Source organism: Nematostella vectensis, chromosome 7, assembly GCF_932526225.1.
Source record: "Nematostella vectensis chromosome 7, jaNemVect1.1, whole genome shotgun sequence".
Taxonomy (NCBI): Eukaryota; Metazoa; Cnidaria; class Anthozoa; order Actiniaria; family Edwardsiidae; genus Nematostella; species Nematostella vectensis.
In genome coordinates this window covers 2,755,914-2,770,151 of record NC_064040.1, presented here as the reverse complement: position 1 = coordinate 2,770,151, position 14,238 = coordinate 2,755,914, and the positions used below count along the sequence as shown (strand labels likewise).

General features: G+C 42.3%; 1 protein-coding gene across 1 annotated transcript; it reads left to right on the top strand.

Annotated features, from left to right (window-relative positions):
- Positions 1 to 461: 461 nt before the first annotated feature.
- On the top strand, positions 462 to 2,191 carry LOC125568343. Its single transcript, XM_048730368.1, has one exon. It carries the CDS (start codon positions 604 to 606, stop codon positions 1,948 to 1,950), a length of 1,347 nt encoding a protein of 448 aa, XP_048586325.1. The 5' UTR covers positions 462 to 603; the 3' UTR covers positions 1,951 to 2,191.
- The last annotated feature ends 12,047 nt before the right edge of the window (positions 2,192 to 14,238 follow it).

Genomic DNA, 14,238 nt, shown 5'->3' with positions numbered 1-14,238 from the left:
GCACACTTTTGATATTTTTTATTCCTAAAAGACATATTGAAAGCTTTGAAAAACAAACTCTGATTGCAGCGACAATCTTGGATATTTTAACTCCTCATTGCACAATTCCAACGTGGCATCCATGTGATTTGATGCTACACAGCTGTGGGCACACTTTATTGACTAGTTGGCGACTAATTCCGCCATTTGATAGCAGCGAACTTAGCAGCCCCCCAAATTTATTAGATATGCCAATTTGTAATGTCATAGCATTGAAACTAGCATAAATATCGCTTTGCAAAAGTTTGCACCTCACCATATAAACCTCTATAAAAGAATTTAACTTTCTGGGATTATATATTCACTAGTTTCCATCCTTTGTTACTGTAAATTGACATACCTTCTTAACTACTGGCTTCTGCTTTTAACTTAACCTTCTTCCCTGTGTTTCATTGCAGGGTATCATCTGATGATGATCTAGAAAGATTTTTTTCTAGTGTACATTTTCTGTTAAGGGAGCTAGACACGGAATCCGACAATATACGACAGAGTAGAGACAGATGTGAATTTTACGCCAACTGTGTCCTTTGTGCAATACAGCACCTTGTTCATATTGCAATTTTTATGCAACAATCACAGTCTACCCAACAGAGCTTGTTTAGAGGAGTGGAGAGGCTTCGTGATCAGATGCGAAACATCTATTCACAGCTCTACTCCCTATCTGTAATGGATGGATACTCATATCGCCCTTCTGTAGAGCATAGTGACAGACCTGGGAGGCCCAGATTTCAAGTATCAGCTGAACAACTGTCCTGTCTGAGAAATGAATTTAACAGCTGGGCTCAAGTGGCAAGGGATCTTGGGGTTTCTCGGCAGACTGTCTACAACAGACGTAGAGAATTAGGGTTCTCTATGGACTTTGAGGGATTTTCTAATATGAGTGAAAACGATCTGGATGTTGTTGTCCGTGAGGAGTTGAATGCATTCCCTGGAACAGGGGAAACAAATTTGATTGCTGGTTTGAGAAGAAGAGGTTTGTGGATACAGAGATGGAAGGTGAGGGAGTCAATTGTGATAGTAGACCCAATCAACAGGGCAAACAGATGGGCCCAGAGGATTGTCAGACGTCCATACTCTGTACCCAATCCAAATTTCCTGTGGCACATTGATACTAATATGAAAATGAGGCGCTGGCAGATGTGCATCCATGGCTGTGTGGATGGCTTTTCTAGAGCTATTATATATCTAGTAGTAAATCCCAACAACCTGGCTGCGACTGTCCTTTCTTGTTTCCAAAACAGCACCACTAAGTGGGGTCACCCATCACGTGTAAGGGCAGACGACGGAGGTGAAAATGTGGTTGTTGGGGAGTACATGGAGTACTTTAGGGGAGCCAACAGAGGGAGCTTCCTAACAGGGCCAAGTGTCAGAAACACACGGATTGAACGGCTTTGGAGGGATGTTGGCATGAGTGTTATCAGCCTGTTCTCTTCTTTATTTTATTTTATGGAATTGCATCTTTTACTTGATTCTGATTCGGATATTCACATGTATGCCCTTCACTACGTTTTCCTTCCAAGAGTGCAGCGCCACTTGGACCTATTCAGAGAGAGATTTATGGATCATGCCATATCAACAGCTGGCAACCGAACTCCACGGCAACTGTGGACATCTGGCATGCTTGCCAATTATAACTCACCGAACTCTGCAGTCAGAGATGTCTTTGACAGAGATGTATTGGACAATCCTGATGAATATGGTGATGATCAAACAGCGCCCCCTCCAGATCCTGACAATGACACCACTGGAGTTGTTGTTCCACCAGTAAACCTGGATCTTAATGATGAGTACATTGCAGCCCTTCGTCATCCGTTTGACCCACTTGGAGAAGATTACAATTACGGTATCAATATATTTCTTCAAGTTCGCGACTATATTTCTCTAGCGTTAGCCAGGCAAAATGGCACATAAATATGCTTTTAATATCCCACGTACTTGTCAGCTCTGCTACTGGTCAGTGGTTTAACAGGCTTCCCCAATCAAGCAATGGTAAATACTTTGAAATTGATCAATGCCACTCATCTCATCAGAAACTACCATTTGCCTGCCCTAAATCAAGTGTCATTCTGCAAGGGCATTTAACAATAAGGGTATAGTTATTAGTATCCGTTTTGATAGCCATTAGTATTCTCAATTAAATTAAATTCACATATATGCAGTAGTTAAATTACATGTTTACAGTATATTATGGAAGTGGTGGGGGCCCTAAGAAGCCACTGGCTTTTCAAGTAGAGTCTCCCTAAAGTATGACATTTGGTATTTCTGATATATATGCTGGTGAGTTGACAAAAAAGTAAAAAAAATAAAAACATTATTGTTATACATTTTAAAGTTTGGAAATTTGTAAATAAACACTTTTGGATAAGGAAAGTTATATGCCAAGTCTGTTTGTTTTCACTTAAAAAGCGTGATAATTTAGTTCTTAATAATGAAAGCAGTGGCGGATCCAGGGGTGGTGACGGGGGTGACATGTCGCCCCCCCTTTAGGGGGAAAAAAAAATTAAAAATAAAAAGATAAATCGTTGCAAATTGATATAGCCGAATTGGATGTATCGCGATGCTATTCACTGGACGAAAACCAGACAATGTTTGTGACAGAAAGCCAGGCCACTGCACTAGCCGAAACAAGGCATGCATTTCGAATCAGAATGTTCTGACTTGCGGAACAGAAAAGCACTTTTCAACAACATTTTTAACCCTAAAAGATAGCACATTGGGTGTGGTCGAAGCAATTTCTAATCCTAAGCTCTAAAATCACTGTGAGACCGGCGATACCCCCTAATGGATAGCAAGAATTTATAGCAGTTGCTTGAATTGAATGCCCTAAAAGACAGGACGATCACCCCATCGTCTACTTTAATGGATAACAAGAATTTATAGCAGTTGCTTGAATTGAATGCCCTAAAAGACAGGACGATCACCCCATCGTCTACTTTAATGGAGAGCCCTCCCCCCTACCACTTGCTAGACGGAGCGCAACCGGAAAATTCATGCTATCACATGGTAGAGTATATAAGCAAACTGAAGCTACGAGGAACTTATCAACATGCCCCACTGGCAAAGCTTTAGCAGCGGGGATACAAGTGACCGGAACTGATTTGGTGCCATTGTGTGTCAAATTGTAAATAGTCATTTGATTCCATGATTGTAATATGAGAGGGGGTGTGTGAGAGTAGAGAGGGAAAAGCGCGTGAAGAACACGAGACAAGACAAGCGAGGAGAAAGAGATAAGTGAACACTTTTTATACTTTTACTACTTGATTACAGAAGAATAAATATCAATCAAAACCTGAGATTTTAGTGTATAGGCAGGTTCCGTACACAAGAATCCTTGGCAAAAAATAATAGATTTTAACCAACTGCCGCGGGCATAGGCATATGAATTCATAAATGAGCTCCAGACGCCCATTATCAAGGTGCTACCTTCATTCACTAAATATAGTCGTTTGCCACGCCTGCGATATAGCACGCAATATGTTGGGTTCTTACCATAAGCTTTCAAGTTTTTCTGACAACTCGCCAGCAGAATTCCTTTAAAATTGTGATTGATGCACTTGTACTCGAAAATAGAAAGCGCAAACTGGAAGATTTTTGCAAAATTTGCTGGGTTGCACGACAATAGTGTCGATCGACAGAATGAAGAGGTCTGTAGGCGTTTTATTGCAGCGCAACCATGGCGGAAGGCGTTAATCTTCTTTTCTAAGTGTTCCTCCGGTAAAGTCCGTAGTAAGAGGAGCTGTTATGCTTTTGGTTCTCTACTAATTCAAAACTTCAATAAGTAACGTGATTTTAACAAACAGGGAAAATAAATGTTTTCTCGAAATTTTGTAGAAGATTTTGTAACATGAAATATATTTTCCTTAAAATCTGAAAAAATGGAGACAGTCTGCAAATCAAATCTTCCTGTTTGATTTTAAGAAATCTATTAAAACAGGAGTGAGCTGTACTGCAGATATGCCCTAAATAACTCTAAGAAACTTAACATGCACAAAGAAAGCGCTTATGTCAGGTCGAGCAACGCTCCTATAGACGTGAAACATTAAAGAACGACAAATTCCACCACAAAGACATATAATATGTCACCTAAGGTTTTTGTCACCTCATAAACCACGTCTAGCGTATATCGTCCTCCGTAGATCCATTACTGCGGCATATAACGCTTAAGCAAAAGTGTAATCTCAAAGACACTACGCACTTTATTTACTTCATCAGAAGTCTATAAAAGGGCGAAAGATTCATGGATTTAAATATCCTTGATGTCCATAGCTTACTGAAACTTTTCAGAACACGCATTCTCTCCTCTTGCCACCCTCTCAGTTATAAGAAGGGTTTGTGTCTAGAGAGATGGCCTACGTCCGTTGAGAACAAATTCCTCACTTGCCACCTTCTAAGCCGAAATCCGCAACTAATTCTAGATACGGTTACGCGATTTCACAACATACATAAAGGCGAGTGTTGAATTCACGGACAGGCAAAATGCGTTTAAAGGCAAACATGGCATCCAATTAACGAATCTAAACATTTTGTCACGAGGTTCCACCCGGTTCAACAGAATCTTCTAAAGATTCTTATAAAAAACTGGCACCTTATCACGGATCTCAGCCTCATACGGCTAGAATCTTTAATAAACCTATAGTCTCTAAAAGAAAGGAGAAACCGCTTATAGACTTTCAAGTCAGAGCCACAATCTACCATAAAGGACTAGGTATCAAAGCAGATTTATTTACAATTGTGGCGGGTGTGGCTGTTGGCGATATTACACAACGAGCTGACCAACCAAATAAGACAAAATGGCCGTTTCGACTTCGACCCAGCTTATACTCTTCCATACGAACATGAGACCCTAAAAATCCTCTAAAGCAGTACTTCATATCGTGATATGCGTAAGAATTAATAATCGTGATATGCGTAATGAATTAAGTGAACGTATTAGCGGTTTTGTGAACAGCGTTTGAGGGCAAATTATTTGAAAAATGTTCAGGGAAGCGGATTTAGATTACGAGGGATAGTTGTTGTCTATAGGGGGGGGGGACCGGGGACTTTCATAGACGCCGAAACGCCCCTCCTGGCCTCCCAGCCACATCTTAGGCTTGGAAGGCGCGCCGTGCCCCTCCGGGCCTCCCAGCCCCATCTTAGGCTTCGCGTAGATAAATAATTGGCAATTACTAATCTAAGTCGGGACCACTTCGCGTAGATAAATAATAAGCAATCATTGATCTACGGCGGGACTGGGGCCTTTCATAGAAACGGGTGGGAACCTTGCAATTAGACCCCCGTCTGTCCTGTAGTATATGCATATGTGCATGTATATAGCATGTGCATAGCATTCGAAGGATGAAGTGCGGAAAAGATTACTGCGGGTGGCTAAAGCTCGGCCATGCAGACACGTGTATATATGTATAGCATTGGGTTGGGCCGCCACCCTACGGAGCGCGGAACGATCGTTTTTCGGCCGTAAATTCAAAGCCGCTTTCGTGGCGTTCAAACCTACTCGAACACCCCGCTCCCGAACGCCTCGCGAATTTCTCGCAGCCTCTTTTTCATCTTTTCGCGTGTCTCCAGGGAGGGCCCTTTCCTGCTTTTTTTCTCACGCGATGCGAGGCTGTGTCGAGCTCTGATAGCGGCCTTGAGCGCGTAGTATCTCTCTTGTTCTCGAAGTATTAGCCGAAACTCTTCGTCTGAGATATGCCGCACGTGTCTGCATGGCCGACCTTTAGCCACCCGCAGTAATCTTTTCCGCACTTTATCCTTCCAATGCTCGGTATACTACAGGACAGACGGAATTGCAAGGTTCTCACTCGTTTCTATGAAAGGCCCCAGTCCCGCCACCCTACGGAGTGTCGATAGACAGCGGATTAATGATTGCTAACCATTGCTAATTATTTATCTACGCGAAGTGGTCCCGACGTAGATTAGTAATTGCCAATTATTTATCTACGCGAAGTGGTCCCGACGTAGATTGATAATTAGCAATTATTAATCTACGCGGGGCCTCATTTGCATGAGACGGGGCTGGGGGCTCAGAGGGGTGCGGCGCGCCTCCCAAGCCTAAAATGGGGCTGGGAGGTGCGGAGTGGCCCAGCGCACCTCCCAAGCCTAAGATGGGGCTGGGAGGCCCGGAGGGGCGTTTCGGCGTCTATGAAAGTCCCGGTCCCCCCCTCTATAAGTACTGTTCTAGTGTAGAAAGATCCAATCGGGTCTTTTCCCTTCGATCTGTGAAACGAATCAGTAGAAGCTCTGTGTGCAGGCCAAGAAGAGCATTTTGAAATTATGGTGGGCTCTCTCTCTTTTTTTTTTGAGAGAGGGGGGGGGGGGGGCAAGTAACCATACTGTACATTGAAACTTATTAAAAGTATTTTACATATGAAACAAAAAATAAAAATTTATTACATTTTGCGTTAAAAGTTATTACATTTCGCGTTACGATTACATTTTGCGTGGAAAGTTATTTCATTTCGCCTTAAGATTACATTTTGCGTTAGTTATAACATTTTGCGGCGTAACAACCCCCCCCCCCCCTCCCGAAAACATAAAAAACGAATGAGCAAAGGAAGGAACGGCAATGATAATGTCAGAAACGCGAGCAAGAGATTAGCTGTAAGCTGAACGGAAAATGGAGTGGAAGGAATTGGCTGAAAACATTTTTTCATAAAAACTGATAGCACTCTATTTCTCAAAGGTGCGGCTAACTCCAGCTAATAAGATGCGACTAACTCCAGCTAATAAGATGCGACTAACTCCAGCTAATAAGATGCGACTAACTCCAGCTAATAAGATGCGACTAACTCCAGCTAATAAGATGCGACTAACTCCAGCTAAAAAGATGCGACTAAATCCAGCTAATAAGATGCGACTAACTCCAGCTAATAAGATGCGACTAACTCCACCTGATAATGGTTGATGCTGTAGATGACGTAAAAGAAGCAAAAAGGCTTTTCTATCTTCTTGCACGAAAAGCGCAGCATGAGAAAAGAGAAAAGAAAGAGAGCGAGGAAGACAGCTAATCAGATGTGAGCGAGGATGCGTACCCCCAGCCCCCCACAATTCCATCCCTTACGGGATGTATACCCCCAGCATCCCCCCCCCCCCCCCCACACAATCCCATCCCTTAGGTGATGCGTACCCCCAGCCCCCCACAATCCCATCCCTTAGGGGATGCGTACCTCCAGCCCCCCACAATCCCATCCCTTAGGGGATGCGTACCTCCAGCCCCCCACAATCCCATCCCTTATGGGATGCGTACCCCCAGCCCCCCCCCCCCCCACAATCCCATCCCTTAGGGGATAGGGGATGCGTACCTCCAGCCCCCCACAATCCCATCCCTTAGGGGATGCGTACCCCCAGCCCCCCCTACAATCCCATCCCTTAGGGGATGCGTACCTCCAGCCCCCCCCCCCCCCCCCACAATCCCATCCCTTAGGGGATGCGTACCCCCAGCCCCCCACAATCCCATCCCTTATGGGATGCGTACCCCCAGCCCCCCCCCCCCCCCCACAATCCCATCCCTTAGGGGATAGGGGATGCGTACCTCCAGCCCCCCACAATCCCATCCCTTAGGGGATGCGTACCCCCAGCCCCCCCTACAATCCCATCCCTTAGGGGATGCGTACCTCCAGCCCCCCCCCCCCCACAATCCCATCCCTTAGGGGATGCGTACCCCCAGCCCCCCACAATCCCATCCCTTAGGGGATGCGTACCTCCAGCCCCCCCCCCCCCCCCCACAATCCCATCCCTTAGGGGATAGGGGATGCGTACCTCCAGCCCCCCACAATCCCATCCCTTAGGGGATGCGTACCCCCAGCCCCCCCCCCCCCCCCCCACAATCCCATCCCTTAGGGGATGCGTACCTCCAGCCCCCCCCCCCCTCCCCCCCCCACAATGGTTCGTTTAACCATAAAGCGGACCATTTTCTCTTAGGTAGCTCGTCCTGCCTCGTAGTGGTTCTTAATTTTTCTTAATAAGACCTGTCAGTCGAGTGTGTGTGTGTGTGATGGAGAAAATGTGCATGGAGAAAATGGCGTCGGAAGCGGCTACAGAACACTCTGAACTTACTAAGTTCCTAAGTTACCTACCATCCAAGAAACAATTCAAATGGAATTCGAATGCAAAGTCACTTTTGGAATTTTGCATTAAAGAACTGCAGGATGGAGATCAAGACGCTTTGATAAGTCATTCTTCAAAAGAAAACTCCGAAGTTTACCGATTCGAAAATATAACGGTGAACTTTTATCCGTCTACGAAGACCGTACAACTGCAGGGTATTGGTAAAGATTATCTCATCAAGAAACTGATGTCTTTACTTGATTACTCTGGACAGACAAATCAGACAACTGATTGTGATATTATCGAACAGGAATCTATTGTAACTGAGCAAGAAACAACGGATCCAGTCGAACTCTCTGAACCGTGTAGTTCAAAGGTCGCCTTAAAGGACAGCTCAGATCAAAAAGGTCATGATGACCGATATCAAGAATTTCTCGATTTCAAAGAAATGATGAAAGGCTTCATTGAAAAGTTTGACAAGAAATTATCCGATCTTAGTATGGATATGAACGAGCAACTAATTCTAATCAAAGATCTGGAATGCCAACAGAAGAATAGCCGGAAAGAATTAATTATGGAAATGGATCGGAAGCTAGACGAAACAAAGCAAGATAAAGTCCTTGCTGATCTGAAAGGTTTGCAGAGCTCACATTCCAAACTTGGAAATAAAATTCGCGAGACTAAATTAGACCTCGAAAAATGTGAGCAGCGATTGACATTCATAGAAACCAAAATCGAAATGGACGCTGAAGAATCCAGCGACGATGACTCAGAGGACGAAGAGAGCGGCGAGCCATCGGATTCTGAACAAGTGGAACAGGTGGAACGACAAATTAATACACAAACAACACTGCGGACGACAGTGGCTAGCAGCTCTAGTATCGTAAACTCTCCAAACACGAACGATTTGCCGCAGCTTGCTTCTAGCGGTAATATTGAATCACCAATCAATGGAAATCAACAACAAATAGTCGACTCCTCTCGCACAACCAGAGGCGAAACTGAACCTAGACCAGCCCAGACAGCAACAGAGAATACGACAAGAGGAAATGCTACGCTCGCAGAAACCCCCGGAAATATTCTGATGCTCTCTGATTCTATCTTTGGAGGAATTATTCAAAGCCGGTTCGCGAGAGGTAGATATGTAAACAAACAATATGTACAAGGAGGCACGATTGAGATGCTGGACCACTTGAGCACAATGGGATGCGAGGCTGGCAATAAGTACGAATACGTCATATTGCATACAGGAACAAACGACATACGTGAACTTCCCACAGAACAAATCTGCTCTAATATCGAGAATATCGTGGAAGAGTGCATTAAATTATGGCCCCAAAGCAAAATAGTTGTATCTGGCTTAACGTTTCACTTGAGAGATCATGCTAAAAATGACATAATAGACGTCGTTAACAGTGCATCTGAGCGATTGTCTTCTAGGTGTGCAAAGGTGTATTTTGCAGACAATAGAGGTGTTTGCTTATCACGTAATGGAGATATCGACGAAAGTGTATACAGAGATAATGTACACTTAAATAACCAAACGGGAACGAAAAAACTAGTCGCAAGCTTAAAAAGTCAAATTCCAGGGCTCAGAAGACAAAGGGATCCCGCTGTAACTCGGAAATTCCCAGTCAACAACCGTTTCCAGCAAAGAAGACAAGGCGCTCCTAGCGGATCCACAGGTATCCCACAAGCAAGATATCAGGCCCCCACAGGCAACCCACAAGCGTACTGTCCACCAACAAACAACCCGATGTTTCGCCCATTCCCAGGTAACCCACAGGGGTATCAGCAACCCACAACTAATCAACTTCCCACAGGTATACAGCAGTATCCAATGAACTCTCAGCAGCAACAATTAGAACAAGCCCTAAAAATTATTTCTGAATGTGTAAGGTTAGCCTATAGAAATGGATAAAAAACATCCCAAATCACTGAAAATGTCAATATGCCAGGTTCACTAACTTCTCGTAATTGGGATTCTGGGAGGTCTTTAAGAATTGGTACGTGGAATATCCACGGTCATAAAAGCAAAGAGCTCGGTAATAAAACAAAATTAGCAGAGGTGGTTGATATCATTCAACAACATGATATCTTCGGAATTGTGGAAACTCATGCTAGTCAAAATACAGATTTAGCTGTCGAAAAATTCAAGCATTTCATAAAAACAAGACCAAAATCTGGTAAAAAAATTTCTGGAGGGATCGCACTCTATATAAGCAACAAAGTAGCAGAAGGAGTCGCGTACTTACCTTCGGAAAACCGGAATATTATATGGTGCAAATTAAAACGAAATTACTTCGGAACGGAAAAGGATATCTTCCTAGGTACCGTCTATTTTAGTCCTCAAAATTATGAACAAACAAATGATGAGGATTATATGTCTGATCTGGAAGAGGATATTATAAAATATCTCGGCCAAGGGGACGTCATTCTGCAAGGGGACTTCAATGCTAGAACTAGTGAACTAACTGAACATATTAATTTTGATGAAGATAGATTTTTAAGCCTTCCTGATGATTATGAACTCGATGTACCATCGCCAAGGTACTCTGAGGACCACTATACTGATAGCAGAGGAAGATCACTGATTGAGCTTTGTAGTGAAAGTAATTTACGAATCGCAAATGGAAGGATAATTGGCGATTTAACAGGGAAAAAGACATGTTATCAATACAACGGTACCAGCTTAGTCGACTACGTGATAAGTAGCAATAGAGTACGGCAGAAATTTCAATTTCTTAAAATTCACCCATTGCTTCCACATATTTCTGATCATTGCCATATAACATATAATATAAAGATTGGAAACAAAATTACGGTAACACAATCAAAAAGCTTTGCTAAACACGCACGAATATTCTGCCACGGTACAAATGTAAAAGAAAATGTGGACTCTATTCTTCGCTCTGATATCTATCGGTCTAAACTGGATAACCTAGTCAGTCACTGCGATACCAATTGCCCAGACACAGCAAGCAATATCACATCAAGTTTTACAAAGCTGCTAGTTGAGATCAGTGAGAAAGCGGGTTTTAAATACGGAGACAAGCAGAAATGTCAAAAAACAAACGCACCATGGTTCGACGAGGAATGTCGATCAGAGAAGGCAAACCTTAAACGGTGTGGAAGGAAGATATGTAACTCACCCAATGACAGTGAGCTAAGGCGGGAGCTATTTTGGAAGAAGAAAAAATTCAAGAAATTATGTAAGCGTAAGAAATATCAATACAGAGCAAGCGGTATCAAAAATTTGGATTTCAAAGATAGCAAAAAACTTTGGCGATCACTTAAGAATCTATTCAGCGTAGGGAAAGACAAAAAACAACAAGAATGTGATTTAGAAATAGAAAGCTTACACTCACACTTCATGGACTTAAACAAAACTACAACTACAAATTTATCCATCCCTAAATGTAGAGACCAGACGGGTCCTTTAGACTCAGAGATACGGCTAGAGGAGGTAAAATTAGCTATAGAAAACCTTAAAAACAACAATGCTCCCGGTCACGATAATATACTAAACGAGCTACTAAAATATGGTAAAGATACTTTACTACCCTACCTAACTAGGTTATTCAACATCATTCTTAGGTCAGGAGTGTTTCCACAAGAATGGAATCTGGGTTTTATTATTCCAATTTTCAAAAAAGGCGATCGCTCTGACGTCAACAATTATAGAGGAATAACACTTTTATCATGCCTCAGTAAGTTATTTACATCTATACTTAATTCAAGACTCTATGACTACCTTGTGCAGAAAGGATATCTAAAGAAGGAACAAGGGGGGTTTAGGAAAAAACACTCAACAGTAGACAGTATATTTATTCTGAAAACCGTTATTGACAGAGTAGTAAAAAGCAAGCCCAAGAAGAAAAACAATATGCTTTTCACTTGCTTCATAGACTTCCGAAAGGCCTTTGACAGCATTCCTAGAGATAAACTATTTGCGAAAATACAACAAGCTGGTATTTCTGGAAACTTTTACGAAGTTCTAAGATCAATGTACTCCAATGATATATCGTGTGGGAAGATAGGGGATTCAATTAGTGAAAGTTTTAGATGCATGGTTGGGGTAAAACAAGGATGCATGTTGAGTCCAACTCTTTTTAATCTGTTCCTTAGCGATTTACCTGATACCTTAGCGAAATCTTCAAGTGCCCACATCTTAGGCAACACAAAATTAAATTGTCTTCTGTATGCAGACGACTTAGTACTTTTCTCGGAAACAAGTAGTGGTCTGCAAGACCTTTTAAATAGACTTTCTATCTACTCAGAAGAAAATAGTCTAAAAGTCAATACTTTAAAAACTAAGGTGATGATTTTTAATAACATAGGCAAAGTAATGAATAACTATCAATTCCTTTTGAACAGGGAACAATTGGAAAATGTCAAATCTTATAAGTATCTAGGGCTAGTATTCAGCGCGGTAGGAAACTTTAACTTAGCAAAAGAGGAGCTTAAAAAAACCGCACTCAAAGCTTTATTTAAGTTAAGGAAAGATCTCGGTATTCACTTCAGATCAGACATTAATCTTACATTAAAACTGTTTGATGCACTGATCAAACCAATTTTATTGTATGGCAGCGAGGTATGGGGTGCCGATAATAAAAGCTGTGTTGATGATAGAGATCCGCTTGAATCAGTACATCTTAAATTCTGTAAAATGTTACTAGGAACTGGAAAAACGGCTGTGAACAATGCGTGCAGAGGGGAACTAGGCAGATATCCTCTTTGTATAAATGCAACATATAGGAACATAAAATACTGGATCAACCTTCGGTCAAAAGAAGAGGCCCTCTCAAAAGTAGTTTATACAGAGTGTGTAAATAACCCTCACGTGTCCTACTGGACCCACAAAACAAAAGAAATAATTTTCAAAGCGGGTTTTGGGTTTATGTGGCTCTATCAAAATGAAACCGACCCTACATTGTTCCTTGATATTTTCTCTAAACGACTTAATGATATGTATTTTCAGAAATGGCATGGGGAAATTTTCAATGACCAAAGGAAAAACAGTAACGAAATGAACAAACTAAGAACTTATAGAACTTTTAAAGACAAATATGAATTAGAGAATTACCTTGTAGCCATCCCTAATGTGAAACATAGAGTTGCGCTAACAAAACTAAGAATAAGTAATCACCAATTGCAAATTGAGAAAGGCAGACACACGAGGCCTTACACAAAGGAAAAAGATCGGATTTGCCCAACATGCAAAAATGACGTGGAAAATGAATTTCACTTTCTAGTACAATGCCAAACATACAAAGAGCTACGAAACTCAGTTATCCAAAATTTGCAGCGCAATCAAATTACACAAAAACGCCTTTTCAATTTACTAATAAATCCGCCAACTCAATTAGCAGGGATAGCTGCAAGGTACATTTCCGAATGTTTCAAGCTAAGGGAAACGCTAATATGAAAAATTAAACCTAAAGCACAATAGAAATCTGAAGTAAGCAGAGCAAAAAAAAAAAAAAAAAAAAAAAAAAATACAAATACAAATAAAAATAAAAAAGGAAAGGGGAAAAAAGGGAAGAAAAAAAGAAAAAAGAAAATACAATGTAAAACTAAGTAGTAACTAAAAACAATTAGAAAAGATTTAGAAAAAGAAAAAATGAAAGAAAGGAAATACAATGTAAACTAAAACTAAGAACAATCACATAATAGCTGTTGTACGTCTTATATACGTACTATTTTACCTTTTTTTAAAATTTTTTGGTCACTAACCGATGTAACTTTACTGTTTCAAGGGACCAATAAATAAAATCTGTCTGTCTGTCTGCGTACCCCCAGCCCCCCACAATCCCATCCCTTAGGGGATGCGTACCTCCAGCCCCCCCCCCACCCACAATCCCATCCCTTAGGGGATAGGGGATGCGTACCTCCAGCCCCCCACAATCCCATCCCTTAGGGGATGCGTACCTCCAGCCCCCCCCCACAATCCCATCCCTTAGGGGATAGGGGATGCGTACCTCCAGCCCCCCACAATCCCATCCCTTAGGGGATGCGTACCCCCAGCCCCCCCCCACAATCCCATCCCTTAGGGGATGCGTACCTCCAGACCCCCACCCCCCCACAATCCCATCCCTTAGGGGATGCGTAACCCCAATTCTATTATATAGTAGCGAGGTGTGGGGAACAGACTGC